This window comes from Salmo salar, chromosome 12 (assembly GCF_965601325.2).
Source record: "Salmo salar chromosome 12, fSalSal1, whole genome shotgun sequence".
NCBI classification, from domain to species: domain Eukaryota; kingdom Metazoa; phylum Chordata; class Actinopteri; order Salmoniformes; family Salmonidae; genus Salmo; species Salmo salar.
The window spans coordinates 57091446-57109217 of NC_138302.1; the positions used below are offsets into that span (position 1 = coordinate 57091446).

Genomic DNA, 17772 nt, shown 5'->3' on the forward strand with positions numbered 1-17772 from the left:
CCCTCACTAACGTCAAGCATCGGCTGTCAGAGCAGTTTACCGATTGCTGCCGCTGTACACAGCCCATCTCTAAAAATAGCCCATCTAACCAATTACCTGCCTCATCCCCATATTTTTTTTATTTTTTTCTGCTCTTTTGCACACCAGTATTTCTACTTGCACATCCTCATCTATCACTCCATTGATAAATTGTAATTACTTCGCCACTATGGCCTATTTATTGCCTTACCTCCTTACTTCATTTGCACACACTGTATACAGATTTTATATTGTGTTATTGACTTTACGTTTGTTTATCCCATGTGTAACTAACTCTCTGTTGTTGTTTTTGCGCACTGCTTTACTTAATCTTGGCCTGGTCGCTATTGTAAATGTTTTTCTTTTTTTTAAACTCTGCAGTCCAACTCATCCCAAACCATCTCAATTGGGTTGAGCTCGGGTGATTGTGGAGGCCAGTTAATCTGATGCAGCACTCCATCACTCTCCTTCTTGGTGAAATATCATATCAAATTAAATCAAATGTATTTATAAAGCCCTTCTTACATCAGCTGATATATCAAAGTTCTGTACAGAAACCCAGCCTAAAACCCCGAACAGCAAGCAATGCACGTGTAGAAGCACGGTGGCTAGGAAAAACTCCCTAGAAAGGCCAGAACTTAGGAAGAAACCTAGAGAGGAACCAGGCTATGAGGGGTGGCCAGCCCTCTGGCTGTGCCTGGTGAAGATTAAAACAGAACATGGCCAAGATGTTCAAATGTTTATAGATGACCAGCAGGGTCAAATAATAATAATCACAGTGGTTGTGCAAGGGTGCAACAGGTCAGCACCTCATGAGTAAATGTCAGTTGGCTTTTCATAGCTGATTATTCAGAGTATCTCTACCGCTCCTGCTGTCTCTAGAGAGTTGAAAACAGCAGGTCTGGGACAGGTAGCACGTCCGGTGAACAGGTCAGGGTTCCATAGCCACCCTTACATAGCCCTTACACAGCCTGGAGGTGTGTTGGGTCATTGTCCTGTTGAAAAACAAATGATAGTCCCACAAGAGCAAACCAGATGGGATGGTGTGTATCACTGCAGAACGCTGTGGTGGCCATGTTGGTTAAGCATGCCTTGAATAAAAAAAACAATCACAGACAGTGTCACCAGCAAAACACCCCCACACCATCACACCTCTTCCTCCATGATTCAGGGTGAGAACTACACATGCAGAGATCATCCGTTCACCTGCTCTGCATCTCACAAAGACACGGCAGCTGGAACCAAAAATCGCTAAATTGGACTCATCAGACCAAAGGACAGATTTCCACTGGTCTAATGTCCATTGTTCGTGTTTCTTGGCCCAAGCAAGTCTCTTATTATTATCGCTGTCTTTTGGTAGTGGTTTCTTTGCAGCAATTCGACTATGAAGACCTGATTCACGCAGTGACCACTCAATAGTTGATGTTCAGATGTGTCTGTTACTTGAATTCTGTGAAGCATTTATTGGGCTGCTATTTCTGAGTCTGGTAACTCCAATGAACTTATCCTCTGCAGCAGAGGAAACTCTGGGTCTTCCTTTCCTGTGGCGGTCCTCATGAGAGCCAGTTTCATTATAACGCTTGATGGTTTTTGTGACTGAACTTGAAGAAACTTTAAAAGTTCTTGAAATGTTCCGGTTTGACTGACCTTCAAGTCTTAAAGTAATGATGGATTGTCATTTCTCTTTGCTTATTTGAGCTGTTCTTGCCATAATATGGACTTGGTCTTTTACCAAATTGGCATATTTTCTGTATACCACCCCTACCTTGTCACAACACAGCTGATTGGCTCAAATGCATTAAGAAGGAAAGAAATTCCACAAATTAACTTTTAGCTTTTTAGGGTATAGGGGGCAGTATTTTCGATTTTGGATGAAAAGCGTGCCCAGAGTAAACTGCCTAATACTCGGGCCCAGAGTCAAATATTTGCATATTATTAGTAGATTTGGATAGAAAACACTCTGAAGTTTCTAAAACTGTTTGAATGATGTCTGTGAGTATAACAGAACTCATATGGCAGGCAAAAACCTGAGAAAAATCCCAAAAAATCTGAGAATACTACAGTGTCTATGGGGTCACGTTGCACTTCCTAAGGCTTCCATTGGCTGTCAACAGCCTTCACAAAGTTTTTCAATCATTATCCTGTTACTGGGCAGAGAATAGTAGCTCAGTCAATGAGTGGACTGCCTGAGGACAAAGGGCTTGGTGATGCGCGAGCCTGACAGTGCGCCCCTCCTTTTTCTTCTTGAATGAATACGCTATTGTCCGGCTGGAATATTATCAACATTTTATGTTAAAAATACCCTAAGGATTGATTTAAACAACGTTTGACATGTTTCTACGACCGGTAATGGAACATTTTGACTTTTCGTCTCTGGTACTGCGCTCACGCGTTATGCCTTTGGATAGTGATCTGAACGCACAAAGAAAACTGAGGTATTTGGACGTTCCCCTAGGATAGGGGGCGCTAAAGCGATTTCTGAAAAAAAATGGTGCCCATTTTAAACAGCCTCCTACTCAAACTCAGAAGCTAGGATATGCATATAATTAATACTTGTGGATAGAAAAAACCCTAAAGTTTCTAAAACTGTGTGAATGGTGTCTGTGAGCCAGCCTGCCAGCTTAGTGGAGTCTGCCACTAGCACAGTCAGCGTAGTCAGCTCAGCTTTCCCCATTGAGACCGTGTCTGTGCCTCGATCTAGGTTGGGCAAAATTAAAAATGGCGGTGTTCGCTTTAGCAATCTCACTAGTATAAAGACCTCCTCCATTCCTGCCATTATTGAAAGAGATTGTGATACCTCACATCTCAAAATTGGGTTACTTAATGTTAGATCCCTCACTTCCAAGGCAGTTATAGTCAATGAACTAATCACTGATCATAATCTTGATGTGATTGGCCTGACTGAAACATGGCTTAAGCCTGATGAATTTACTGTGTTAAATGAGGCCTCGCCCCCTGGTTACACTAGTGACCATACCCCCCGTGCATCCGGCAAAGGCGGAGGTGTTGCTAACATTTACGATAGCATATTTCAATTTACAAAAAAAAAAACAATGACGTTTTCGTCTTTTGAGCTTCTAGTCATGAAATCTATGCAGCCTACTCACTCACTTTCTATAGCTACTGTTTACAGGCCTCCTGGGCCATATGCAGTGTTCCTCACTGAGTTCCCTGAATTCCTATCGGATCTTGTAGTCATAGCAGATAATATTCAAATTTTTGGTGACTTTAACATTCACATGGAAAAGTCCACAGACCCACTCCAAAAGGCTTTCGGAGCCATCATCGACTCAGTGGGTTTTGTCCAACATGTCTCTGGACCTACTCACTGCCACAGTCATACTCTGGACCTAGTTTTGTCCCATGGAATAAATGTTGTGGATCTTAATGTTTTTCCTCATAATCCTGGATTATCGGACCACCATTTTATTGCGTTTGCAATCGCAACAAATAATCTGCTCAGACCCCAACCAAGGAGCATTAAAAGTCGTGCTATAAATTCTCAGACAACCCAAAGATTCCTTGATGCCCTTCCAGACTCCCTCTGCCTACCCAAGGACGTCAGAGGACAAAAATCAGTTAACCACCTAACCGAGGAACTCAATTTAACCTTGCGCAATACCCTAGATGCAGTTGCACCCCTAAAAATTAAAAACATCTGTCATAAGAAGCTAGCTCCCTGGTATACAGAAAATACACGAGCTCTGAAGCAAGCTTCCAGAAAACTGGAACGGAAATGGCGCCACACCAAACTGGAAGTCTTCCGACTAGCTTTGAAAGACAGTACCGTGCAGTATCGAAGAGCCCTTACTGCTGCTCGATCATCCTATTTTTCCAACTTAATTGAGGAAAATAAGAACAATCCGAAATTTCTTTTTGATACTGTCGCAAAGCTAACTAAAATGCAGCCTTCGTAAATGGAGGATGGCTTTCACTTCAGCAGTAATAAATTTATGAACTTCTTTGAGGAAAAGATCATGATCATTAGAAAGCAAATTACGGACTCCTCTTTATATCTGGGTATTCCTCCAAAGCTCCATTGTCCTGAGTCTACACAACTCTGCCAGGACCTAGGATCAAGGGAGATACTAAAGTGTTTTAGTACTATATCTCTTGACACAATGATGAAAATAATCATGGCCTCCAAACCCTCAAGCTGCATACTGGACCCTATTCCAACTAAACTACTGAAAGAGCTGCTTCCTGTGCTTGGCCCTCCTATGTTGAACATAATAAACGGCTCTCTATCCACCGGATGTGTACCAAGCTCACTAAAAGTGGCAGTAATAAAGCCTCTCTTGAAAAAGCCGAATCTTGACCCAGAAATTATAAAAAACTATCGGCCTATATCGAATCTTCCATTCCTCTCAAAAAAAATTGAAAAAGCTGAAGACAAACAATGTATACGAAACGCTTCAGTCTGGTTTTAGACCCCATCATAGCACTGAGACTGCACTTGTGAAGGTGGTAAATGACCTTTTAATGACGTCAGACCGAGGCTCTGCATCTGTCCTCGTGCTCCTTGATCTTAGTGCCGCTTTTGATACCATCGATCACCACATTCTTTTGGAGAGATTGGAAACCCAAATTGGTCTACATGGACAAGTTCTGGCCTGGTTTAGATCTTATCTGTCGGAAAGATATCAGTTTGTCTCTGTGAATGGTTTGTCCTCTGACAAATCAATTGTAAATTTCGGTGTTCCTCAAGGTTCCGTTTTAGGACCACTATTGTTTTCACTATATATTTTACCTCTTGGGGATGTCATTCGAAAACATAATGTTAAATTTCACTGCTATGCGGACGACACACAGCTGTACATTTCAATGAAACATGGTGAAGCCCCAAAATTGCCCTCGCTAGAAGCCTGTGTTTCAGACATAAAGAAGTGGATGGCTGCAAACTTTCTACTTTTAAACTCAGACAAAACAGAGATGCTTGTTCTAGGTCCCAAGAAACAAAGAGATCTTCTGTTGAATCTGACAATTAATCTGGATGGTTGAACAGTCGTCTCAAATAAAACTGTGAAGGACCTCGGCGTTACTCTGGACCCTGATCTCTCTTTTGAAGAACATATCAAGACTGTTTCAAGGACAGCTTTTTTCCATCTACGTAACATTGCAAAAATCAGAAACTTTCTGTCCAAAAATGACGCAGAAAAATTAATCCATGCTTTTGTTACTTCTAGGCTGGACTACTGCAATGCTCTACTTTCCGGCTACCCGGATAAAGCACTAAACAAACTTCAGTTAGTGCTAAATACGGCTGCTAGAATCCTGACTAGAACCAAAAAATTTGATCATATTACTCCAGTGTTAGCCTCCCTACACTGGCTTCCTGTTAAGGCAAGGGCTGATTTCAAGGTTTTACTGCTAACCTACAAAGCATTACATGGGCTTGCTCCTACCTATCTTTCCGATTTGGTCCTGCCGTACATACCTACACGTACGCTACGGTCACAAGACGCAGGCCTCCTAATTGTCCCTAGAATTTCTAAGCAAACGGCTGGAGGTAGGGCTTTCTCCTATAGAGCTCAATTTTTATGGAATGGTCTGCCTACCAATGTGAGAGACGCAGACTCAGTCTCAACCTTTAACCTGTTATGGCTAGGGGGCAGTATTTTCACGGCTGGATAAAAAACGTACCCGATTTAATCTGGTTACTACTCCTGCCCAGTAACTAGAATATGCATATAATTATTGGTTTTGGATAGAAAACACCCTAAAGTTTCTAAAACTGTTTGAATGGTGTCTGTGAGTATAACAGAACTCATATGGCAGGCAAAAACCTGAGAAGATTTCATGCAGGAAGTGGCCTGTCTGACAAGGTGTCGTTCTTCTTGTCTCTGTTTATTGAAGAGTGAGGATCTTAGCTGTCCCGTGACACTTCCTACGGCTGCCATAGGCTCTCAGAAGGCGGCAAAAATGGTGAATCGGGGCTTTGCAGGCTCTGGCTGAAAAAAAGTAGCGCGTTTGGGTACTGGCTGGTTACAGTACTGTGAGACTCAGGCTCGTGCCCGCGTCGACCGAAAGCTTTGTTTTCTTTCCTCTGTTTAGCTAAATGGACATTCCCCGTCGGAATATTATCGCTTTTTTACGAGAAAAATGGCATAAAAATGGATTTTAAACAGCGGTTGACATGCTTCGAAGTACGGTAATGGAATATTTAGATTTTTTTGTCACGAATTGCGCCATGCGCACGACCCTGATTTACCATTTCGGATAGTGTCTGGGACGCACGAACAAAACGCCGCTATTCGGATATAACGATGGATTATTTTGGACCAAACCAACATTTGTTATTGAAGTAGCAGTCCTGGGAGTGCATTCTGACGAAGACAACAAAAGGTAATCAAACTTTTATAATAGTAAATCTGATATTGGTGAGTGCTAAACTTGCCGGGTGTCTAAATAGCTAGCCTGTGATGGCTGGGCTATGTACTTAGAATATTGCAAAATGTGCTTTCACCAAAAAGCTATTTTAAAATCGGACATATCGAGTGCATAGAGGAGTTCTGTATCTATAATTCTTAAAATAATTGTTATGCTTTTTGTGAACGTTTATCGTGAGTAATTTAGTAAATTGTTAGCAAATTCCCCGGAAGTTTGCGGGGGGTATGCTAGTTCTGAACGTCACATGCTAATGTAAAAAGCTGTTTTTTGATATAAATATGAACTTGATTGAACAAAACATGCATGTATTGTATAACATAATGTCCTAGGTGTGTCATCTGATGAAGATCATCAAAGGTTAGTGCTGCATTTAGCTGTTTTTGTGACAGTATATGCTAGCTTGAAAAATGGGTTTCTGATTATTTCTGGCTTGGTACTCTGCTGACATAATCTAATGTTTTGCTTTTGCTGTAAAGCCTTTTTGAAATCGGACAGTGTGGTTAGATAAAGGAGAGTCTTGTCTTTAAAATGCTGTGAAATAGTCATACGTTTGAAAAATTGAAGTTTTTGTATTTTTGAGGAATTTGTCATTCGCGCCACGCCTATCATTGGATATTGGAGCAGGTGTTCCGCTAGCGGAACGTCTAGATGTAAGAGGTTAAGTCTTTACTGAAGACTTATCTCTTCAGTAGGTCCTATGAATAAAGCCCAGGAGTGTGAAGGTGAACGGAAAGGCTGGAGCAACGAACCGCCCTTGCTGTCTCTACCTTGCCGGTTCCCCTCTTTCCACTGGGATTCTCTGCCTCTAACCCTTTTACAGGGGCTGAGTCACTGGCTTACTGGTGTTCTTCCATGCCGTCCATGGGAGGGGTGCGTCACTTGAGTGGGTTGAGTCACTGATGTGGTCTTCCTGTCTGGGTTGGCGCCCCCCCTAAGGTTGTGCCATGGCGGAGATCGTTGTGGGCTATACTCGGCCTTGTCTTAGGACGGTAAGTTGGTGGTTGGAGACATCCCTCTAGTGGTGTGGGGGCTGTGCTTTGGCAAAGTGGGTGGGGTTATATCCTGCCTGTTTGGCCCTGTCCGGGGGTATCATCGGATGGGGCCACAGTGTCTTCTGATCCCTCCTGTCTCAGCCTCCAGTATTTATGCTGCAGTAGTTTATGTGTCGCGGGGCTAGGGTCAGTCTGTTACATCTGGAGTATTTCTCTTGTCTTATCCGGTGTCCTGTGTGAATTTAAATATGCTCTCTCTAATTCTCTCTTTCTCTCTTTCTGTCTTTCTCTCGGAGGACCTGAGCCCTAGGACCATGCCTCAGGACTACCTGGTATGATGACTCCTTGCTGTCCCCAGTCCACCTGGCCGTGCTGCTGCTCCAGTTTCAACTGTTCTGCCTGCGGCTATGGAACCCTGACCTGTTCACCGGACGTGCTTGTTGCACCCTCGACAACTACTATGATTATTATTATTTGACCATGCTGGTCATTTATGAACATTTTAACATCTTGACCATGTTCTGTTATAATATCCACCCTGCACAGCCAGAAGAGGACTGGCCACCCCTCATAGCCTGGTTCCTCTCTAGGTTTCTTCCTAGGTTTTTGGCCTTTCTAGGGAGTTTTTCCTAGGGAGTTTTTCCTAGCCACCGTGCTTCTTTCACATGCATTGCTTGCTGTTTGGGGTTTTAGGCTGGGTTTCTGTACAGCACTTTGAGATATCAGCTGATGTACGAAGGGCTATATAAATAAATTTCATTTGATTTGATTTGTGAGCATAACAGAACTCATATGGCAGTCAAAACGCCGAGACAGATGGAAACAGGAAGTGGAATTCTGAATTGCGAACTCAACTTCATCACGTTGCCTATTAATCACACCGTGAGCTATGGTTCATTGAGCACTTCCTATTGCTTCCACTAGATTTCCCCAGTCTTCACAAAGTGGTTTGAGCCTTCTACTGTTAAAACTGAATGAATGAGACGCTGTGGAACGTGATCACACGGAGAGGGCCATCACCATTATGACGCCGGCGCTCTGGTTACCCTCCCCTTTCGAAACGTTTTGAAACACAATGCAATCGTCCCCCTCGAATCTTATTGGCTCTCTTGTTGAAAAACGCCCTGAAGATTTATGTTATACAACGTTTGACATGTTTGAACGAACCTAAATGGGAAAAAAATGCATTTGGATAAGCCTTCAGACGCGCTAACAAGAACAAGCTCTTGGAACATGAAGGAGTAATTTTTTCGAACAAAAATAAATTTGTTGTGGACCTGGGATTCCTGGAAGTGCTTTCTGATGAAGACAACGAAAGGTAAGGGATTATTGACAATAGTATACAAGACTAGATGTGATATGCGATTGTTCCAAGATGGCGCTGACCTGTAACGTTAGCCTATTTTTCAGAGTATCGCATCCCCTTTCATCGCAAAGTATGATTACCCAGTAAAGTTAATTTTAAATCTGGCATTACAGGTGCTTTCAAGAGATATTCATCTATAAATCTTAGAATGACAATATTACATTTTAAAAATGTTTTCGAATAGTAATTTAGTAAATTGTAGCTCTGTTTCATCAGATGCATTTGAGGGAAAATAGTCAACGTTACGCACCGATGTAAAATGCTGTTTTTATATATAAATATGAACTTTATCAGACAATTTATATTTCAGGCTTTACTGAGCCGGACAAATTTCTCTCTTCTAGGAGAACCCTCACACTTCACCAATGTTTCCGCAGATCAAGTATGCAGAGTCTTTTTGCGCAGTCTTGCTGGCGCTCGCATTGCCTGCCTTGTTGTTTTCTTTACACAAAATAACTTTGGACAACCTATCAAAGTAAGTGCCTTATTTTTCATATATCGTGTTGTCGCTTCTACTGTAGCATATACTGTAGCGTATGTATATATGGAGAAAATGTATTTACAGTTTTATTCACATGTTTCCAAGTACTGGTGACAAATAATGCTTTCCGATTATTGCGTATATTGTAATGGACACCTATGATGTGTGTAAAATACTTTTTTGAAGGTTGTACTGATTATAATGAGCTAATGCTAAGCTATTTGCCAGCTATGTGTGGCACCATGTTTGTTGACATTATACAATGCATTCTGGATGTCACGTAAATGTCTGTCAGACCAAAGATGTTATAATGAAGTGAAGGAATGGTTCACTCATCTTTTGGGTAAACTTCTGGGAATGTGAATGAAGGGAAGTGAATGATCATAGATGACACACCCCCTTCAACAGGCATACTGCAAACAGACCAAACTTATCTTGTCTCCTCTTATCATCTTTGGTTGATGCGAAAAACAAACATGGCGGTGCGCACAAACTACCCATCATAGGATTACTTTTCGATTTCTAGAAAGCATTTTACTCAATTATTTCAATCAATGTTGAGCTCACCCGTGATATGATTAATTATGAATAGTAATTGCTGTTAGCTAATTCATATTGTGGTTACTGTCAGCCGAGATTTATCTAAATATAACCGCTTGTGTAACGTCAATATTTCCTCAGTTAGCGCTAGGACTAATGTAGCTTACATTGTCCGGTTTGAATTATTGTGTATGATGTTGCTATTTTTGTGAATGTCTGAACATTGCATCCAAAAATCAACTCGTCACATTCAGCACATAACTTAGTAAGGACTGTGTTTGTGCAAAATGTTTCTGTGAAAAAACAGTGTGGCTAGCTCAAATGCTGACTGTTGCGTCAATCGAAACGGGATGTTCTAAATAAGCAGTCTTATCAAACCGGTTTGAGCGTTTGTTGGTACGTGTGAAGAGGTGAATTGAAATGCATTCCAGGTGTCTACCTCATGAAGCTGGTTGAGAGGATACCAAGAGTGTGCAAAGCTGTTTTCAAGGAAAAGAGTGGCTACTTTGAAGAATCTCAAATATAAAATATATTAGGATTTCTTTCACACTTTTTTGGTTAATACATGATTCCATATGTGTTATTTCATAGTTTTGTTGAAAATAGTAAAAATAAAGAAAAACCCTGGAATGAGTAGGTGTGTCCAAACTTTTGACCGGCACTGTGTGTTATTATTTTTACAAGAGAAAATTCAAATTTCTAATATGTCAACTGTACTTATTTAAATATTTTTACAGACTTCATCATTGGCATTATACAAGATGAAAAAATATTACGTAGCCTCCTGAGTGACGCAGTGGTCTAAGGCACTGCATCGCAGTGCTTGAGGTATCACTACAAACCCAGGTTTGATTCCAGGCTGTGTCACTAGTTTCGTAGGTCTACGTCACTGGCCTCTAGGCACTGAACTGTGTCATTAAGCACACCTGGTTCATATTCCTCACTGATTGTATTTGTATAAATGTGACCTTTGTTTTATCATTGGGCTGTCGATTATTGTTTCCATGTCCGTTGTGCCTGTGAGTACCTGTGCTGTGTTGTTTTAGCTTTCGTGCCATGTCAATTGTGCATATATGATTATGGGTCTCGTCCCGTGGTGTATCATTGTGCTCTTGTGTTTTCGGGTCTCGTCCCGGGTATGTATTACGGGTCTCGCCCCGTGTATTTATTTGCGGTACTCCTCGCACTTTTGTTCGGGTTTCAACCCTGTGTTTTGTATAATTGTTTGTTTGGTCTTTGTCCCCGTGCCTTCACCTGGCACAATGTAATTTGGGGCAATAAAAACCCCTATTACCCATTCCTGCGCCTGTCTCCCGATCATTCACATAACGTTAGTCACCTTGGAACTATAAGGTTCTAGCTGAAAAAAAATATGATTCCGAGACAATTGGCTTTAAAATTATGAACCCTGATTGTTTTGAATAGTGTCAGCTATTTTTATCTTGTATGTTTCTTTTACTAAACAACATGAGTTGGGGTATTTGCAAACCATGTCCTTGAATATTGAAATTATCCTCCACCTCTACATTATTAAGTAGTGGGCTAGCCCGTGCTGGGCTTGATGTGGGCTAGACCGTGTTTGGCTGGTGTGGGCTAGCCCGTGCTGGGCTTGGTGTGGGCTAGTCTGTGCTAGGTTTGGTGTGGGCTAGTCCTTGTTGGGCTGGTGTGGGCTTGGTGATTACTTAGTGTGGCCTAACTACCTTCCCCACCAAATACCCACATGGGTCCAATGGGGTCGTATTTGCTGGGATACCATTTCACGACTAGATCATAGTCACATGAGGATTTTATTTCACCGTTTTGGTTTCCAGAGTGTGTCTCACCTCTTTGCCGATGTCCAGGTCGTAGTGGTCAGGTTCCATCTGTAACCGTCTGAGGCGAGCAATCTCCTCCCGGGGTGATTCCTGCACCCCTCCGCCCCGTACTGCAGCCTCCAGGTCCTTGATGTCCACCTCATGGGCTGTTAGCCTCCGCTTCACCTGGACATGCACAGAGATAAACAATTAGGAAAGAGACTGGGAGGCTGTACCAAAGGCTCAGCCAATCAACATGGCCAGGAGAGACAGCCAAGGGGCCAGAACTAGAGGTCTTCATGGGTCCACCCAAACCCGAATATCCGAGATATGACTCGGGACCCGAGCAGGTCGGGGTCCAAAATTCTAACTTTTCCTCTGGTCCGGATCGGATCCTGTTTGATTTTCATCGGGTATCGGGTCTATGTAACCACAGCTGATAGACCCGAGTGGAACTGAATGTACCCAACCACAGCTCGACATGGCCTATTGCATATTTATTTTACACTAATAAGGTGAATTTATTGACATTTAGAAGGCCTAGCCAACATATAAAGACCTATTCATAAATCAGAGGAGCAAATTGGCTGATAAACATAATTTTTTTGACACTCAGGTCTAGGTCTGGTTGTCGTCGGGTCCATTCGGGTTCGGGTTTGATGGTTCTCGGGTCCGTTCGGGTCCAGATCCCGTTAAAATGAAATACCGGGTCAGTTCAGGCCCGGGTCTGAATTGTCCTCAGATCTGTCCGGGGCCGGGTCCAACTTTTTAGACCTGAGAATAACTCTAGCCAGAACAATATATTGGATCCTCCTCAAGTTACATTTCAATGTGCAGTACATATTCTTGGTGGCTGGCTATCAATGTATATGTAAATAGTTATGAGAGCCTACCACTCTGTAGTTGGTGCCTGCCTGGCTACCCAGGTTCAGGCTGCGTCTCTTGTCCCTGACAGAGCTGCTCTGGTTCCTACGGATACGCTCGTTCTGCTCCTCAATGCTCATCTTGGACTTCACCTCAGCAGGGAACACTGCACTCTTCGGGCGCTCCTGTGAAACAGGAATGACATGGGAATTATATGATGGAAGGAATGACATGGGAATACGATAAAACATCAAATGTCATGATCTTTAAAGGATCAATTTGATTGCACCCTTCAATATACCAGACGTAGGCCCACAACATAAAGGCAACATCAATCAGTAAAATATCATAATATAGTTACAATACATCATGTCTATGGATCATATCACATCATCCACATAGCATGTAAGCTTCCTGAGTTCCATAATGCCTTCTCCGGCATGCTGCCTACCCTGGAGATTCCATTGGGCACCTTGCCGTTGCGTCGGGTGATTCCATGGTCGTAGGAGTGGCCCTGGTCATCCATGGGAGACTTAGTTCTGGGAGGAACAATCCCCACTGGTCAGGGGACAGACAAACAGCATGTCAGAGGATGACATGTTGCGTCCCAAATGGCACCCTATTTCCTATATAGTCTCTGGTCAAAAGTAGTGCGCTATGTAGGGAATAGGGTGACATTTGGGACACATCAACACAAAGGATGAGACATGGGGGCTATAATCCAATCTATTATTCTGTAAACAATTGACTTTTATAAGGTACAGCTAGTCATGAGGACCGTATTAGTAATCTAATTGTATTTTTATGCTAGCAATAATATATACTTGATTATGATGTCATTTCATCTATTATTAGATTTGGTTTGACATTTGAAGTGGATTTCATTCCGAGTCTGAGGGGAGCCTTCTTTTTTTTAGGTTTAGCATTATCTAACAGTTGGGGATTAGATCAGAAATGCATTTAATATCAATAAAGAAACTCACAGTAGCTCCAGAACAGGTTTAGTGAACTGAGATTAGAACTCCCTTTTTTGCCGCCATAGAGACTGTATAACTCTGCTAGTTTAAATAGTTTAAAAGGTAGCATTACACGTTTACCCACACAGGCCTCAAGCAGTAGACTACAATGTATGAATCATTGCTGCCTATGCAGACTGACAAACCAGAACTTCATTACTCAGGCTCCATTGCTTCCTGTACCTTTATTCATGTTGGCCTGTCGATCCTGATCCAGCTCCTGAGCTTCGTTGCTATTGGTCCGTTCTCCCGGCGACACATCCTGTCGGTAACCATACTTTTGCTGCAACACAGAAGACGAGGAGGAGCTAATGAATCACCACCCAATCAAAAGTAAGAGATTTACACACCAGGAAAGTGTTGGCACTATTCAGGCAATAGCATCATACCCAGCTACGGAGGTAGCTGTTAGCCATATGGTTACCCAAACACAGAATGCATTACATAATATGCATTAGTGTGGATAGCAATGATGGGGTTATTGACAGATATAGTGGCAGATTCCAGAGCTCAATGGTTGGAAATAGATCCGGCATAAGCGGAAACGTACGGTCTACACACTACAGCACAGACACAGCACTAGCACAGGGACTAGCATTACTACCACATCACTACACCAACTGACACACAGACAACATGGTAAAGAAACCACAACCTTAGCATTCCTATGGGAACCTGCAACTCGCCCTTAGCTTAGCCGTAGCATTCAGAAGCACCCAGTACACTAGAATGAATTGTTAGATTATATGTAAAATACTGCATTGTGTTTTCGTTTTTGTTTGATATTTTTGCTTTAGAACTTGTTTGATTAAATACTGGTCAACTGATGAATATATTGTTGGCCACACAATAATCAATTATGCTGTTAAATGTATGAAGAGTTTGCAGTATCAACCATAGAAGGTAACTGATTGACAGCTGTTGTTCATTGTGTAAGAGCATACTAAGGTGAGACCAGTGTCACTGAGGAGAACAATCACTTCTAGTGCTGGTGCTTTTGGAGAGCTGATACAGGCCGAGATGGAGAGCGAGAGAAAGAAGGAAGAGATGGTGGAATACGAGCCTTGAGTAGTGAAGCACTAGAACAGACAGAGAGGTGTGAGAGTGTGTATGGTGGAGGGATTGGGTGATGAGGAATGAAAAAGCTTTAGGAGTTCGGGAGCATTTTGGGGAAGACAGCGATGGCTTCAAGGACAGGTAACAACTGCGCTTGAGGTAGAAGTTGCCTTAACCACAGATCTAGGATCAGTTTATTCTACCGCTTACTTTACCCAGTAGGGGTATGAAAATAAATCTGTCCCTGAATCAGTGGTTATGGACATATACCTGCTTGGGGGCGTGACCAGGGGGCATGGCAGGGGGCATGGCAGGGACGGTAACTCCCTCCCACCCTCCCGTCACCAAATACCTTTCTGCCGTGGGACTCTTCATCGTCAAGGTAACCGTCCTCCAGGCCCAGGCTGCGTGGCCAGGCGGAGCTGTTGAACGGCAGAGGGGGGATGGAGGGGGGCGATTCCAGGGGGCAGTAGGATTTGGGAAGTGGTGGCCGTGGCGGGCCAATGTCCTACAGCCACGAGAAGGAGGGAAGGAGAAGGAGAGGAAGAGAGGGAAGGAAGGATGGAGGAGGAAGGGAGGAGGAGGAAGAGAGAGTGCTGTGCATCAGGGGGAGTGACTAAAGCCAGGCGGAGTGCAGAGCAGAGAGGATCATGGGACGATTTGAGGAATGGAGCCCCGACCCCAAGAACTTCAGGGGTGAAGGGTCACAGATGTCCAATGAGATGCCTGGACTGAGAGCTAGCGTGAACGCACACACTGATGCATTCTAATCATATTAGTAGTACTGATACAGACCACTGATTGCTGCTGAATTGGAAAAACAAGATAGAAAGTAGCACCACAATTTTCGACAGATGATACGTAGGATTATACGATTCACAAAATCAACTGTTATTTTCTGCTCTTTCTGCACTATAATTCAAATTTCAGCGGCATTATGGACTCCATTCCCAACAGAGAGAAAGAGAGAGTTGGCTGAGAGCCAGAGGAAGGCAGAGCACTACAGGCTTCAGGGTTTTATACTAAAACAGGAGGATCCGTCCCCAGTGCCAGAGCGCCTCAGTATCGTCTGAACTACATCCCTCACTTTTAATCAATCAGCTGATATGGACCTGGGAAACCCGCTGAGGTGATTTCTTGTCCTATCATATTCCTTGATATCAATTAATGAATCTATTGATTGATTAAGCACCATTGAGGAAAGACGAACAGCTGACACTTTGACCCTGGACTGGAGTTGGGAGGGGGAGCCCCAGCGAAGCTATACGAAGCTAAACTTTTGTAAGCTGTTACTACATTATGCTGTAGATCAGGACTATATCACACGGCCATCCAACCACAGATACGATGGATGAAAACAAAACTCCCTGATTGGTCAGAGGTGCGGAACTGAACGGACGGTCTGCCTGGCACTTTGTGTATCCCACAGACCTACACCACTCAGTGTAGGTGTACACATAGTGAGTGACGCCGTGAAGAAACAGGAGAACATTTCCACATTGCCACATTTCTGCTCCACCCCCCAGTTATGTTTCTATAAATAATGTGTGTCTGTGTAGTTGGCCAGGGATTACGTGGAACACTTGAAATAACCTGCCATCCTAACTGCCTCTAACTGAATCTTAGCAAAGTGGATCAGCAGATATGTGAAGGCTCTCTGTTGCCTGGTGGACACACATGCCGGCAGTCTGGCTGTCCTAACCAGGTCATGCTCTTTAGATTTGAGATGAAAGGAAAATGTGTGCGTGCGCCCTGGTCAATAACAGCGCTACACGAACTTCAGAGCTAGTTTTTTTTCTGGCAGTGAAAGAAGTCATTGATGTTGAAATGGCACTTTATATAATTATTTAACTATGTGTTATGCAGGTTGAAAACTCCTGACTTCCCTTTTTCCTGGGAATTTCCTTCAGTGAGGATTCCCTGAGCCTGCTGGACACGGAACTTTAACTTTATTAACTACTGACTAGGACCATTAGTCATCTTCAGCCTCAACTTTTCTCCAGAAAGCATAACACATTCTGTTTCAAACCTCCAGCTTTGCTTTTTACTATTGGCAATACACAGTAATATAAGCTGCATCATCATAACATAGTAAAACATCACATTTTAACTGTTGTTGTGTCAAGTCTGTCTGGTGTGGGCTACAACTGCTGCAGTTGTGGCACCGTACAGCCCACCAGGTCTATATATGGGTATTCCTGTACACTCTGACCTAAGGCCTGTTGTTTGGATGGGTGTGTGGTGGTATCGGGGTGTGGGGTGTAGTGTAAGCACCGTCACTAACATCTAGCTGGTTGTTGGGGAAGGTGAGTGGGCGAGTGCAGGTATGTGAGCGGGATCGTCCTTGGGATTGTTCTCGGGTCTGAGTGGCTAAGCAGAGGACCCGGTACTGTGTTTCAGTACTGAGAACTCTGGACCTGGGGTGAGGTGGTAGGGAGTGTTTATGTGGATCTGGAGTATGGCTACAGGCTAGTTGGCTAACCAGACAGGAGTCTTGGCGGGGAGATGAGTACTGGGTCTCGGGGACAGTCAGGTGGGTGTGCTGAGGTGGATATCTGAGGAAGGCGGGGTAGCTAGCTCGGTAGGAAGGTGGGTCTGGGAGAACATCTTTCCTGTAGCCAATGGCTTGCTGTTTCGGCTGAGGGGAAAGCTCATTGGCTAGCTGGGTGTGTTGGTGGCTGGGGTTACTGCCAGTAGGTGCTTGCTGATTGGTTAATTTGGCAGGGTGGGTGGGTGAGTGGGTAAAACTATGGCTGTCTACTTGGAGGAGTGGAACTCCAGAGCTGGCTCGGTGGCTGTATGGCTCTGGATGTGTACTGTCCATATTGGCAGGCTGATTGACTTGGCTGGTGCTGTGGGTGGGGTTGGGGTTGGGGCTGGTGTTTGGTTGGGTGTCTTCGGTGTCTCTAAGGTCATGCTGGTTGGCTTGGGAGGTGTATGGTTGTCCATGTCGCTGGGTGTCTGTACTCTCTACAGGGGCAAGCTGGTTGGCTTGGTTAGTGCATGGGTGGGAGTTTGGCTCAGGACCAGGGTGGACATTTGTTTCAAGACCAGGGTCCCTACTTGGCTCAGAACTTGGTTGGGTGTTAAGTAGGGATTTAAGTTTAGGACGGGACTGGGTGGCTAAGTACAGGATTTGGTACTGTGTTTCAGGACTGAGAGGCCTGGACTGGGTGTGAGGTAAAGAGTGTATATGGGGGTATTTTGTGTTTGGGTCAGGACCGAGGTAGATGTTAGGTTGAGGATCCGGGTGGGT

The 17772-nt window shown here is 43.7% G+C and overlaps 1 protein-coding gene across 23 annotated transcripts in view; it reads right to left on the bottom strand.

The window, feature by feature from the left end:
- The window catches only part of plekha6 (pleckstrin homology domain containing, family A member 6), a 166921-nt gene that overhangs the window by 16500 nt on the left and 132649 nt on the right, over positions 1 to 17772 (bottom strand). For 22 of the 23 annotated variants that reach the window (XM_082959142.1, XM_082959145.1, XM_082959139.1 and 19 more), the window contains 5 exons: positions 14869 to 15024; positions 13644 to 13743; positions 12896 to 13002; positions 12474 to 12629; positions 11611 to 11766 (listed from right to left, as the gene is read on the bottom strand). In XM_082959142.1, coding sequence (XP_082815268.1) covers positions 11611 to 11766; positions 12474 to 12629; positions 12896 to 13002; positions 13644 to 13743; positions 14869 to 15024 — 675 coding nt within the window. The remainder of the gene's footprint in view (positions 1 to 11610; positions 11767 to 12473; positions 12630 to 12895; positions 13003 to 13643; positions 13744 to 14868; positions 15025 to 17772) is intronic. The other variant, XM_082959148.1, reaches the window with a different exon arrangement.